Source organism: Sus scrofa, chromosome 16 (genome assembly GCF_054392235.1).
Source record: "Sus scrofa isolate SSC_HxYL_T2T_F1_AM1 chromosome 16, Sscrofa_HxYL_maternal_Yorkshire_Landrace_v2.0, whole genome shotgun sequence".
Classification (NCBI taxonomy): Eukaryota; Metazoa; Chordata; class Mammalia; order Artiodactyla; family Suidae; genus Sus; species Sus scrofa.
Genome location: NC_139398.1, coordinates 64,188,258 through 64,200,549, shown reverse-complemented (window position 1 = coordinate 64,200,549; position 12,292 = coordinate 64,188,258). Strand labels below are relative to the sequence as shown.

At 53.2% G+C, this 12,292-nt stretch overlaps 1 protein-coding gene across 3 annotated transcripts in view; it reads right to left on the bottom strand.

Moving 5' to 3' along the window:
• STK10 (serine/threonine kinase 10) overlaps positions 1-12,292 on the bottom strand; it is a 136,636-nt gene that overhangs the window by 42,245 nt on the left and 82,099 nt on the right. For all 3 annotated transcript variants that reach the window (XM_021077114.2, XM_085002472.1, XM_085002473.1), the window contains exons 5-7: positions 7,679-7,751; positions 6,502-6,696; positions 5,820-5,901 (exon numbers count right to left, since the gene is read on the bottom strand). In XM_021077114.2, the coding sequence (XP_020932773.1) occupies positions 5,820-5,901; positions 6,502-6,696; positions 7,679-7,751 (350 nt within the window). The remainder of the gene's footprint in view (positions 1-5,819; positions 5,902-6,501; positions 6,697-7,678; positions 7,752-12,292) is intronic.

The window sequence follows — 12,292 nt, the reverse complement described above, 5'->3', positions numbered from 1 at the left end:
AGAGCCTGCCAGCTGGCACCTGCGCTCAGGCCAGGACCTCTCCTGCCATCTACACACTCATCCTTTCTAATAACTTGGGCCTAGCTTTCCTCCGTGTGCTTAGAAACCGTCAGCTGGGATGTCGCACACTCCAAGACTGGCTTTAGAAAATGCCTAATAATGCTTTCAAGTTTTAGGTGTCAGCATCTTTCCTTCGATGCTCCTTCTCTCCCTCTTAATGTTCTTCCATCTCGCTCCCTCTTTCTCTTTCACTCTTTCTTTCTCTCCTTCCTTCCTTCAGAGAGGCAGGGTCAAAAACCAGATGACCAGGATCAGAAATCAGCTCCATCGCTTACATGCTGTGTGACCTTCTGCAGGATACCTAACCTCTCTGTGCCTCAGTTTCCTTTTTTTTTTTTTTTTTTTTTTTTTAAGGCCACAGGTGCAGCATATGGAAGTTCCCAGGCTGGGAGTGGAATTGGAGCTATAGCTGCTGGTCTACACCACAGCCGCAGCAATGCCCTCTGAGCTACACCTTCAATCTACACCACAGCTTGTGGCAACACTGGATCTTTAACTCACTGAGCAAGGCCAGGGATCAAACCTGCATCCTCATGGATACTAGTCAGGTTCGTTACTACTGAGCCACAACAGAAAATCCTGTGCCTCAGTTTTATCATCTGTTTGACAGAAATCCAAACAGTACCTACTTCACAGGTCATTATAAGAATTAAATTAGTTAATATTTGCTACATTTAGAAAAGAAAACATTACAGTCTGTTAAGTAAAAAGAAGTAAATGTACTTAATAAATACTTGGTTGGAGACCCTCTCCATGCCAGGCACTGTTCTGGATGACTGGGACAACTCAGGGAAAAAACAAAGACTGCTGTCCTCTGGGAGTTGACCTGTTAGTCTGGGCGAACAACAAGATACTTAATAAACAAGCTAGTTATATGCTGTAAGTGCCACGTGCCATGCAAAAAATCAAAAGTAGGGCAGGCAGGGGAAAGAATTAGGAATATGGGGCTACAGTAGGTTTGTAGTTTTAAATAGAGTTGGGAGTTCCCTTGTGGCTCAGTGGGTTAAGGATCTGGCATTTTTACTGCTGTGGCTCTGGTTACAGCTATGGTGCATGACTGATCCCTGGTCTGGCAACTTCCGCAGGCCATGGGCACAGTCAAAAATAAACATTAAGGGAGTTCCCGTCGTGGCGCAGTGGTTAGCGAATCCGACTAGGAACCATGAGGTTGCGGGTTCGGTCCCTGCCCTTCCTCAGTGGGTTAACGATCCGGCGTTGCCGTGAGCTGTGGTGTAGGTTACAGACGCAGCTCGGATCCCGAGTTGCTGTGGCTCTGGCTTAAGCCAGTGGCTACAGCTCCGATTCGACCCCTAGCCTGGGAACCTCCATATGCCGTGGGAGCAGCCCAAAGAAATAGCAAAAAGACTAAATAAATAAATAAATAAACATTTTAAAAATATAGGGTACTTGGGAGAGGCCTCCCTGAGGAGCTGCCATTTGAGCAAGGACTTGAAGAGAAAGCGTCAGTTCAGCCAGGGGGGCTGTGGAGGAAGAGCATTCCCAGGCACAGCACAGAGCCAGTGCAAAGGCCCTGAGGCAGGAGTGTGGCTGGAGTGTCTGAGGAGCAGCAAGGAGGCTGGGTGGCAGGGGGAACAATGAGGGGCCTAGAGGGAGAGCAGTCTGAAGGTTGGGGGACGAGGGCAATCATACAGGACCTTGCAGGTCCCTGAGAGTCTGAACTTCACCCTGAGTAAGATAGGAGCCGTCACGGGGCTTTGGAGCCAGGAGGTCCAGGGCTGGCTTATGCTTTTCCCTCTGGCTGCAGGGCAGGTGGTGAGACGTGGCTGGATTCTGAGAATGTTCTGAAGGCGGGGATAACAGGAATCCTTGGTAGGAATGCGCAAGAAAGAGAGGGATTAAGGGAGCCTCTGCGGCCTGGGTTCTGACAGTGGAAGAGTGGCAGCGCTGTGGACTGAGACAGGAAAGCCATCGCTAGAGCATATCTGGGGAGAGACGGGGGCATTGGTTGGGAACGCATTAAGTCTGAGAGGCCCAGTGACATCTAAGGGGGGGCGGAGGGGAAAGAGCCGGACACAAGACTCTGGGGCTGACGAGGGCAGTCTGACTGTGGGCAGAAATGCGGGGGGCGTGGCAAACTGGACCAGCTCGTCGAGGCGAGTGGACAGGGAGGAGAAGCCCCAGGCTCGCTTCATGTCAATCAGCTGGAGGAAGAGGAGCAGGTGAAGGAGGCAGAGGGGTGACCAGCAAGAAGGAGGGACAGCACGGGGGCATGGAGACCTGGCGTCAGGCGCCGACAGCAAGGGGATGAGAGTCGCCTTCGGCGGCTGCTGGGTCCACTGAGGCCTGAGCTGAGCACCACGTCCAGAAGGTGCTGATGACCTGGACAAGAACGCTGCGCCAGAGCAGGATGGGTTTAAGGGCAATTTCAGGAGTTCCCGTCGTGGCCCAGTGGTTAATGAATCCGACTAGGAACCATGAGATTGTGGGTTCGGTCCTCGGCCTTGCTCAGTGGGTTAAGGATCCGGCGTTGCTGTGAGCTGTGGTGTAGGTTACAGACACGGCTCAGATCCCGAGTTGCTGTGGCTCTGGCCTAGGCCAGTGGCTACAGCTCTGATTCGACCCCTAGGCTGGGAACCTCCATATGCTGCAAGAGCGGCCCTAGAAAAGGCGGGAAAAAAAAGAGAGCAATTTCAACCAGTGTGTACAGAGCACTAGATGTGTGACCGCCGTGATGCTGAAGATGTTGGGTACCCAGCCGAATTGCACCCCGTCAGACACATCTGTGATGAGAGCACGACCTGCATCCACAGAGGAGGAAACAGGCTCGGAGTGAGGACCTGTGGGAGTCCAGGCAGGGGGCCCTGATTTCAGAGCCTGGGTTACCACAGGGTGACCCAGCGAACATCCACACAAGTGAATGAATGAATCATAAACCCGAGGGGGTGTGAGCAGTCGGGTGAAGGACGCGGGGAACGATGAGGGCTGGGAGGAACCTGTGGGCAGCAGGCGGGTGTGCGGGCTGAAGTGAGGAGGTGACCAGCTCCAGAGGGGACGCCTGCAAGTCAAGATGTGGGCCTACCTCCGGCCACTCAAAGCCTGGTGACCTCGGCAGGCCTCTTCCCCGCCCTGAGCCTTGGGGGTAATAACACCCCGTCCTCCCCGACATGGAGATGAAGAGACACATGGAAAAAGCGGACGGCAGCCGAAGCTCTGAAAGGAGCTTGATTTATCTGGAGGGAGCTCTCCTTTCTGCAACCCTCCTGTCTCAGCTAAGAATCCTCTGGCAGGACGCTTTTTTTCCAACAGTGGAACGGAAATTCCTGGCTCTGGCTGAGGCTCCCGGGCTGCAATGGGGGGATGGGGGGCAGCTGGTGTCTTCCCCACTGCGTGTCCTGGAGGCCGGATGTATTGGGCCAGGAGGCGCCTGTTCACAGGAAACAATTGGCCCCAAGCAGCTTGGAGCTTTTGCATCTGACAGTGACAGCAGCCTCACCCCACCCCCACCACTGGGTGGCCCAGGCCAGTCCCTTCCAAACACCACAATACCCAGAAAACGAGGCCTCTTAACTCCAGATGTGTGCCTTCAAATACAATGCAGAAATCCACAAGGAATAACCGTGACCTCCAAGCAGACAGACCCCATCCTGCATCTTGGCTTCTTTCCATTTTTTTTTTTTTTTTTTTTCAGCTGCACCTACAGCATATGAAAGTTCCCGGGAGAGCAGTCAAATCAGAGCGGCAGCTGTGGCCTACACCACAGCCACAGCAACCACAGTCACAGCAACACAGGATCTGAGCAGCCACCTGAGACCTACGGTGCAGCTTTAGGCAATGCTGGATCCTTAATCCACTGAGTGAGGCCAAGGATCAAACCCACATCCTCACAGGGACGTCAGGTCCTTAACCTGCTGAGCCACAACGGAAACTCCTCCATTTTTTCATAATTCAGTTCAATGCATCGAACATTCACTGAGCACAAGCTTCACAGTTAAGCTAAGCAGATAATAGGATCTTCTTAATGTACCTTCACGACAACCCTATAAGGGGAGGGCGGCTGGCTATTATTCCTCATTTCAGTGAGATCAGGCTCACAGGGAAGTTAAGCCACTCAATCAGGGTTGCACAGCCAGTAAGTGTCACAGCTGGGATTTGAACCCAGGGCTTCCCAATCCCAGTCCACACACTTAAGCCACTGTGCTGCACACCCCAGAGGGATGCCCCATAGCCCAGAGTGCCGGCCACAGCCCCAGTGCCCGGCGCACTGTAAGGAGGCACCTGGGAGAAGCGGCTGAACATGAAGAAAGACTCAAGCACATGGCAGGGCGCCTGCCTCCTTTCCTCCCGCCATATGTCACAGGCTGTCGCGCAGGTGGAAGTGCCAGAGTGGACAGGACATGGAGGGGCGGCCCCTTCCCATCGCCCAGGCCCACGTCCTCTCCCTCTCCCGACAGTGGCATGGGGACAGTGACCAGCAGACCTAGAGATTGCCCGGGCCGGTGATACGTGCAGCTTTCTGAACACTGCTGCCAACACTCCCACATTCGCCCCACTGGCTGCCAGCCGCGGATGCCCTGGGGAAAGGTGGCTCAGAGCTACCTCCAATCTTTCAAAAAGCTCTGAGGAAACCATCACCAGTTCCCCACCTAAAGTGGTTCAGCCAGTTAAGGGGCTCCCTGAGTCAGCCGTCATCCTGACTGGTCTCCCAGATTCCACACCCAACAGCCAGAGGGACCCTTGCGAGTGTAAGGCAGACGGAGTCTCCTCCTCCAAACCCTCGGGGTGCCCCCATCGCACCCGGGGTACAGCCCCTATCTTCTCAATGTCCCACGTGACTCTCTATGACCTGGCCCTTCTTCCCTTTGAAAGGCCTGCTTCCACCGTCAGCCTTTCACTGGGAACTTGGACTTGGGGAGGGTTCCCACCATTAAATGAAAAGAGGGGCTGATTCTGCCTAAAACTGTGCAAACGACATGTTCATGCTGAACGCCCACCAACCTTCCAGAGCCTGGGACCTGGCCCGGGCCAGGCAGAGGCCACCCAGTGGCCAGACACCAGCCCAAACCTGGTCATTGAGTTCTCCACCGTGCTGCCCAGACGTCACCCCAACACATGGCTGGGGGAGCTCAGCACCTCCCATGAAACCCCACCGGAAGCGCCTGCCCGGGGTTCCCCAGGTGCCTTTTTCTCCGCTTCCTTCTGCGGGGCTAAGTCGCAGTGGTGGGTATGACGCTGTGCTGCATCCCGCGTGTCCTCTTAGGGGATCACGTAACCTGGGGGTGGACAGACCCTGTACCGCTCCGATCTCATCTCCGAACCCGCTCCTCGCCCCGGCCCCTGCGCCTCGGCCTCCTGGCTCTCCCGACTCGCACCAGTAGAACTCCTGCTGAAGACCTCTGCCCGGGCTCTCAAGTACCACTTGTCTTGCGCCTCACTTCCTCCAGGTGTCTGCGCACACAGAGCCCTCTGCGCCCACCCTTTACAGGAGAGCAAGCCCTTCCAGGCCCCCATCCGCCATGCCTCTTTTGCTCCAAGCCCTACAGCCCTCCTGCCACGTGCCCTGTCTGCTTGTCTGCCGTCTGTCTCCCCCACTGGAATGGAAGCTCCACGAGGACAGGGCTGTGGGAGCTCCCTTCACCACGGCCCTCCCCACACCCGGGCTGGCACAGGAAACATCAGCGGATGAGTGAACAGCTGTGCACGATGCCGCCTGGGCTGGGGGAAGACGCATCCAGCTTCCAGGTCCCAGGTGATGTGTTCACAGGAAGGGCAGGCAGCCACCGGGAAAGGGGACCACTCACCTCCAAAAGCTGTGCGGCGCTGGGCCGGGTCTCTGGGTTCTTATCCAGAGCCGTCTTCAGGAAGTCTCGGAACTCCACAGACCTGGGAGGACAGACAGATGGCGGCGGTAAGCTGGGAGTGGGCAAGAGCCGAGAAAACTCCCCACATCACAGACACCACTCTTCCGGGAGTCACGTGCTTCCCAAACACGCCCCTCAAAGGACAAAAGGGTGCCTAGATCTGCTAAAGGCAGAGGCGTCGGGGCCGTCAAGACACCCTTCTCGTCAGGGACATCACTGAAAGAGGGACATGGAAATCATAGGAGCAGGGACTCGCCAAAGCCACTCAGGGAAACATGGCCGTGCAGGGGTTCAAGCCCCCAGTCCCAGTCCAGGGTTTTGTGCCATGTGGATGCCAGGGTTTGTGCGGGCTCTTATTCCTGCAGTGGGATCCGGCTTCTTTGGGTTATCTGGTCCACTCTGGTGGAAAGCCAATGTCCAGAGCACAGAGGAACAAAAAAGCCACAGGGGCCCAGGGGACTCAAAAAGGCCTACAGGCCCCCAGACCCAGCCACGTCCCAAACGCGGGGCCCAGCAGTGACAGCAGAGCCCTGCCCCCGACCTCCCCCCACCCTGCCCATCCCCTGTCCCGGGTCCACTGGTCGTCCAGCAAACACCGTCAGGCAGGCCCCTGGCTGCCTACCATTTAGACGGTGTGAGCAGCGTGGGAGGGTCCGACTTGGCGATCTTGAGCAGGACCCGCATGGGGTTGAGCTCGTGGTGCGGGGGCTCGATCTGGGCCATCTCGATCAGAGTGATGCCCAGGGACCAGATGTCGGCTTTGTAGTCATACGGGGTGTCCTTCATGGTCTCACACATCACCACTTCAGGGGCCATCCTGAACCAACCAAGGGACAACAGAGGCTCAGACCCTGGCCTGCACAGGCGCTTCTTGGAGACGTGGGGTCAAGGAGCAGCACAAGCCAACATCAGGCTGTTGGCAGCCTCTCAAATCATGATTTGCATTCCTTTCCATTCCACTGTCTTTCTTAGGATGGTTCTCACAGGTCTTCCAAGCGGCTCCGCAGTCAGGTTTTGCGGCAGTTCCTGATTCCTACCACAAGATGGCAGCAACAATCCAGAACACAGGGTCCTGGGGAAGGAAGGGGTGGGTGGGGGCCGTGGGGAAGGGACCCCCGAAAAAGGGGAGGGGGAGAGAATACGACAGCACAGAGAAGGGATGGGAGAGATGGGGACAAAGAGGAATAAAAAGGGCAGAGAGAGAAAGAAAGAGTAAGCGATAAGCAAGCAAGAAAAGAGACTAACTCCACAATGGGAAATAATTAGTGCAGATGAAAAACAGAAAGTAGATAGATATGAAACTGAAAGAGGTTTAAAAAAAAAAAAAAGTAATAGTTTTGGAAAAGAAGAAAACACAACGGACTGAAGAAGTCTGGGAAGACCTCCCAAGAGGGTAGGAGCTGAACTTGGACTGTTCATTTTCACAGCCCCAGCTCCGTGCCTGGCACACAACCCATGAATTAATCAAGAACGCTTTTTTGGAGGTGTGAGCTCAGTCGTTATTAATGGGGCATTTTCTATATGCATCAGCCCATTGAAGCCTCACAATAATCCACCATGTGAGCGCAACTGTACCCTGGATTTTACAGATGAATAAACTGAGGCACACAAGCCCAGGCTGAGCAAGGGGGCCGAGGTCTCAGCAACTAGTCAAGGGGCCTCTGGACTCAGACCCAGCGGGCTGACACGGAAGCCCCTGCCTCCTGTCCTCTGTCCTCCAGACCAGCCAGAGGTCACCGTGGGGAGTTGGAGGTGGAAGTTCTGGCCACCATTCCATTCCCAGAAGCTCCACGACTCACCAGTAAGGCGTTCCTATGAAGGAATCTCGTTTCTGCAGAGTTTTCAGATTCTTGGCAGACACACCAAAGTCAGCTGCAAGACAGGAATCTCAGATAGAGTATTCGATGGACATTCCTCCACCCACAGCCCCGGGGTGTGGACTCAGAGGTTCAGGTTTCAAATCAACTACCAGATACCATTTTCTACTTAGCAATTACTGATCATTAAAAAATAATATTTACCGGAGTTCCCGTCATGGCTCAGCGGTTAATGAACCCCACTAGCATCCATGAGGATGCGGGTTCGATCCCTGGCCTCGCTCAGTGGGTTAAAGATCCAGCGTTGCTGGGAGCTGTGGTGTGGGTCACAGACTCAGCTCGGATCCCAAGTTGCTGTGGCTGTAGTGTAGGCCAGCAGCTGCAGCTCCAATTTGACCCCTACCTGGGAACCTCCATATGCTGTGGGTACAGACAAAAAAATATATATATATTCACCACTTTAAGAGTGTATTCAGACATGCACTTTCCTATTTGCTAATGAGAATATAAAGTGAAGAGCCAAGAAAAGCAGCTTGGTGAGAAAAAGTAAGAACCGTAAAAATACCTAAATCTAGGAATCGGCCTTAATGAAATAATCTTAAATATATATTAAAAAAAATATGCACTGAATTCCCTGGCAGCCTGGAAGTTAAGGATTTGTCATCACTGCTGTGGCTCAGGTTTGATCCCTGGCCTGGGTACTTCTGCATGCCACAGGCATGGCAAAAATATATGTGTATGTGTGTGTATGTGTGTGTGTGTGTGTGTAATGTATGAGAATTATATATATAATAATTTATATATATGTATGTATGTATAAAGTTGTTCATTGAAATGCCATTACAATAAAGACAAATTTAAATGACCATAATTGGAGTTCCCGTCGTGGTGCAACAGAAACAAATCCAACTAGGAACCATGAGGTTGCAGGTTTGATCCCTGGCCTTGCTCAGTGGTTTAAAGATCTGGTGTTGCCATGAGCTGTGGTGTAGGTTGCAGATGCGGCTCGGATCCCGCGTTGCTGTGGCTCTGGTGTAGGCCGGAGGCTACAGCTCTGATTCGTCCCATAGCCTGGGAACCTCCATATGCTGCAGGTGTGGCCCTGAAAAGCCAAAAAAGACAAAAAAGTAAAATAAAATGACCATAATTGCTTGGGGAGTGATTTATAACTTCTTATATGTAATATATAATATATCCTCTCTTTTCCAAGAAGGATTTAGGATGGCAGATCAAATATATACACACAGAGCAAGATGAACTAGGTAATTGGGAGAAGTAAGAAAATAGAGTGTGACCAACTGAAGAGTGTGATGCACACACTTAGGATGGAATCTTTTATAGCTTTTAAAGTTTTGAAGTATTTTATTCCATTTTTTTTTGGCCACACCATCGCACGCAGAAATTCCCGGGGCCAAGGATCGAACTTGCGCCACAGCAACGACAATGCCGGACCCTTCGCACACTGCACTACAGGAGAACTCCCTCACTGACCAAGTATTCTGTGCCAGGCACTGTTTCAGGCACAGAGAGGACCCAAAGTCCTCACCCTTGTGGGGCTTGTTCTGGGGGTAGGAACAGGCCCTAACAGCACATGATTCCTGGTGATGAGAAGGGCCACGCAGGGCTAAGGCAGGACAAAAGGACAGAGCGCTGGGTGGGTGGATGGCTGTTTTAGACAGGAGGGCAAGGTCTAGGGGAAGATATTTCCAGGCAGAGGAAACAAGCTGGCTGGAGGACCCAGGAGGGGCAGAGCAGCTCGGCTGGAAGCAGGTGGATCTGCATCGGGGCGAGGGGAGGGGGGAGCCAGGCGGGGTCAGAATTGGCACCAAACCTCTGCCCCTCAATTTCCCTGCCTGTCGCACAGGGATGGTGCGCCTGGAGAACTACTTTGTAGGGTGGCATGGGGATTCAATGTCACACATAAAGCACGCAGCTCCAAGCCCGGCTCTCGGTAAAGGCTCGAATTATCTACGCAGGACCTGAGCTGTCGCCCTTGAGATCCTCAGTCTGAAATAAGGAGGAAGCTGTGCTGAGACCCCCTGCTGGGAGTGGTCAGGAAACCCAGTCTCTGAGCCTTGGTCCATGAAAACCAGACAAGAGCCACTCTGTCAGCTGATGACAGGGTTCCTGGGACAGGCTGGCTCTTGCGGGTGGGGAGTGTGGCCTTGCAGGGTGGGAGCAGCAGCTCCTGCAGGGCGAGAGGTAAAACCCAGGAAAGCCAGGTGAGTGGCTGGGCTCTGCTGCTGCCTGCCTGGGTGGCCTGAGTAAGTGACCAGCCTTCTGGGCTCCTGGGCAAGAATGGGGGACCGGGCTCACCTCCTTCCTGCCAGGCCCACGTGGGCCTGGCTCCCCTGCAAACCCGACAATGCCTGGCACACCGAGCCAGGAAATCTTCGCAGGAGACTAACAGCCTCTGAGACCCAGGCTGAGACTTCTAGGAGGGAGGCTGGAGCTGGCCATTCCGCCACCACAGTGCCCTCTGGCCCCTTCCGGAGAAGGGAGGGGAAAAGCAGAAACCACCAAGTTTCAAAATGACACACAGTTGGTCCCCAGGGCCCTCCCTGAAGCAAGGGCCTGCCAGCTTTTGGGTGGCTGCTACTTCCTCTTCTGGGGCCGGGCCAGGAGGGCGGGGCAGCCCCTCCCTGCAGCCCTGGAACCTGGAACATCCGGCCATCCCTGGGCAGGGGTGGCCCCTGCCATGTGGTCCCTGAATGGCGTTTATAAGCTGTGTCCCCTGAGAGGTAGCTGCCCACCCTGGGCCAATTCGAAAGCATTTTCTTTTTTTCTTTTTTTTTTCGGGCCAAACCTGTGGCACATGGAGGTTCCCAGGCTAGGGGTCGAATCGCAGAGCTGCAGCTGCAGGTCTACACCACAGCCACAGCCACACCAGATACTTAATACACTGATAGAGGCCAGGGATCAAACCCACATGTTCATGGATACTAGTTGAGTTCTTAAGGGGCTAAACCACAATGGAAACTCCTCAAAGGGGATTTTCTTCGGGCTGAATCTCCCATTGAAAACATTCCCCACTCCCCTTCTCCTCCTTTACAAAGAGAATCAGGACAAGGGCAGCAGGTGGTGGGGACTCCGTAAACTATCATTTCCACAAGGAAAGAGATCTTGGCTGCTTTGTCCAGAGCTGTATCCCAGCATCACATCTGCCACGTGAAGGACTCAGCAGGCCAATCAAATGAGCAACGGAACAAGTGCATGGACAGGAAAAAATGACAAACCTGGGTTTTAAGGAACATGTTTTTGTTTGTTTGTTTTGTCTATTTATGCTTGTACCTGCAGCACATGGAGGTTCCCAGGCTAGGAGTCGAAACAGAGCTACAGCTGCCAGCCTACACCAGAGCCGCAGCCACAACAGATCCAAGCCACCGTCTGCGACCTACACCGCAGCTCACAGCAAGGCCGAATTCTTAACCCACTGAGCGAGGCCAGGGATTGAACCTGCATCCTCATGGATCCCAGTCAGGTCCATTAACCACTGAGCTATGATGGGAATGCCTAAAAAACATGTTTGACGACAGTTCTCCCTCTGGAAGCAGATGCCCCCAAACCAGATTTCTCACATACACGGAAGCTCCTGAAAGCATTATTCAAAAGAGTGGAAAATCGGAAAGAACCCAGGTTGGAGCCTGGTTGGGGACAGTTCTATAAATTTGGGCTCACCCCAACCATGAGGTAATATGCAGCCCTTAAAAAAACGAGCTTGCCGTGTGCATACTAACTTGGAATTTTGTCCATAACATGCTGTCCCCGCGGCAGGGCTGGCAAACATGCACAGTATGAATTCCAATTGTATCTGTTTTGACATTTCTTTTTACAGCCGCACCCTCGGCACATGGAGGTTCCCAGGCGAGGGGTCCAATAGGAGCTGTGGCCGCCGGCCTACACCACAGCCACAGCAACACGGGATCTGAGCCATGTCTCCAACCTACACCGCAGCTCACAACAATGCTGGATCTTTAACCCGCTGAGCGAGGCCAGGGATTGAACACACATCCGTATGGATACTAGTCAGATTCGTTATAACCACTGAGCCAGGACAGGAACTCCTCCTAGAAAGCGTTTTTGATGGAGAGCATACAGCCCTTTTATGGTTCAATAAGCTGAAATGTATATGGCAAAGTTTGATGGGGGGATGGTGGGGCTTTGTTTTTGTTTTTTCTTTTTTAAGTAAAATCCCCTGGGGTCCAGGATGTGGTGAGAGAACTTCACACTCAGCTGGGGCAGGGGGTGGGGGTGTAAACTGGTGCATCCAGCAGGAAGGGCACACTGGACGCTGGTATCAACACCACCTGAAACGTTGCACACACCCAACAATCCTGCTTCTGTGGATCCCTCTTAAAGGCGTGATTGCAGACAGACCCATGAACAAGTGTGCCTGTCACTAGACTTATTAGAGCATAATATGAGAAACCTCACAAGAGGTCTAACTATCCAACTTTGGGGGTTTCATAGTAAATTATGGTTTGTGCATGTGATGGAATATGAGAAAAACATTAAACATTCATGTTTCTGAGGAATACTTAAGGATATGGGGAAAAGGTTCTGATAGTATCCCATTTTTTTTTTAAGCTGATTGGT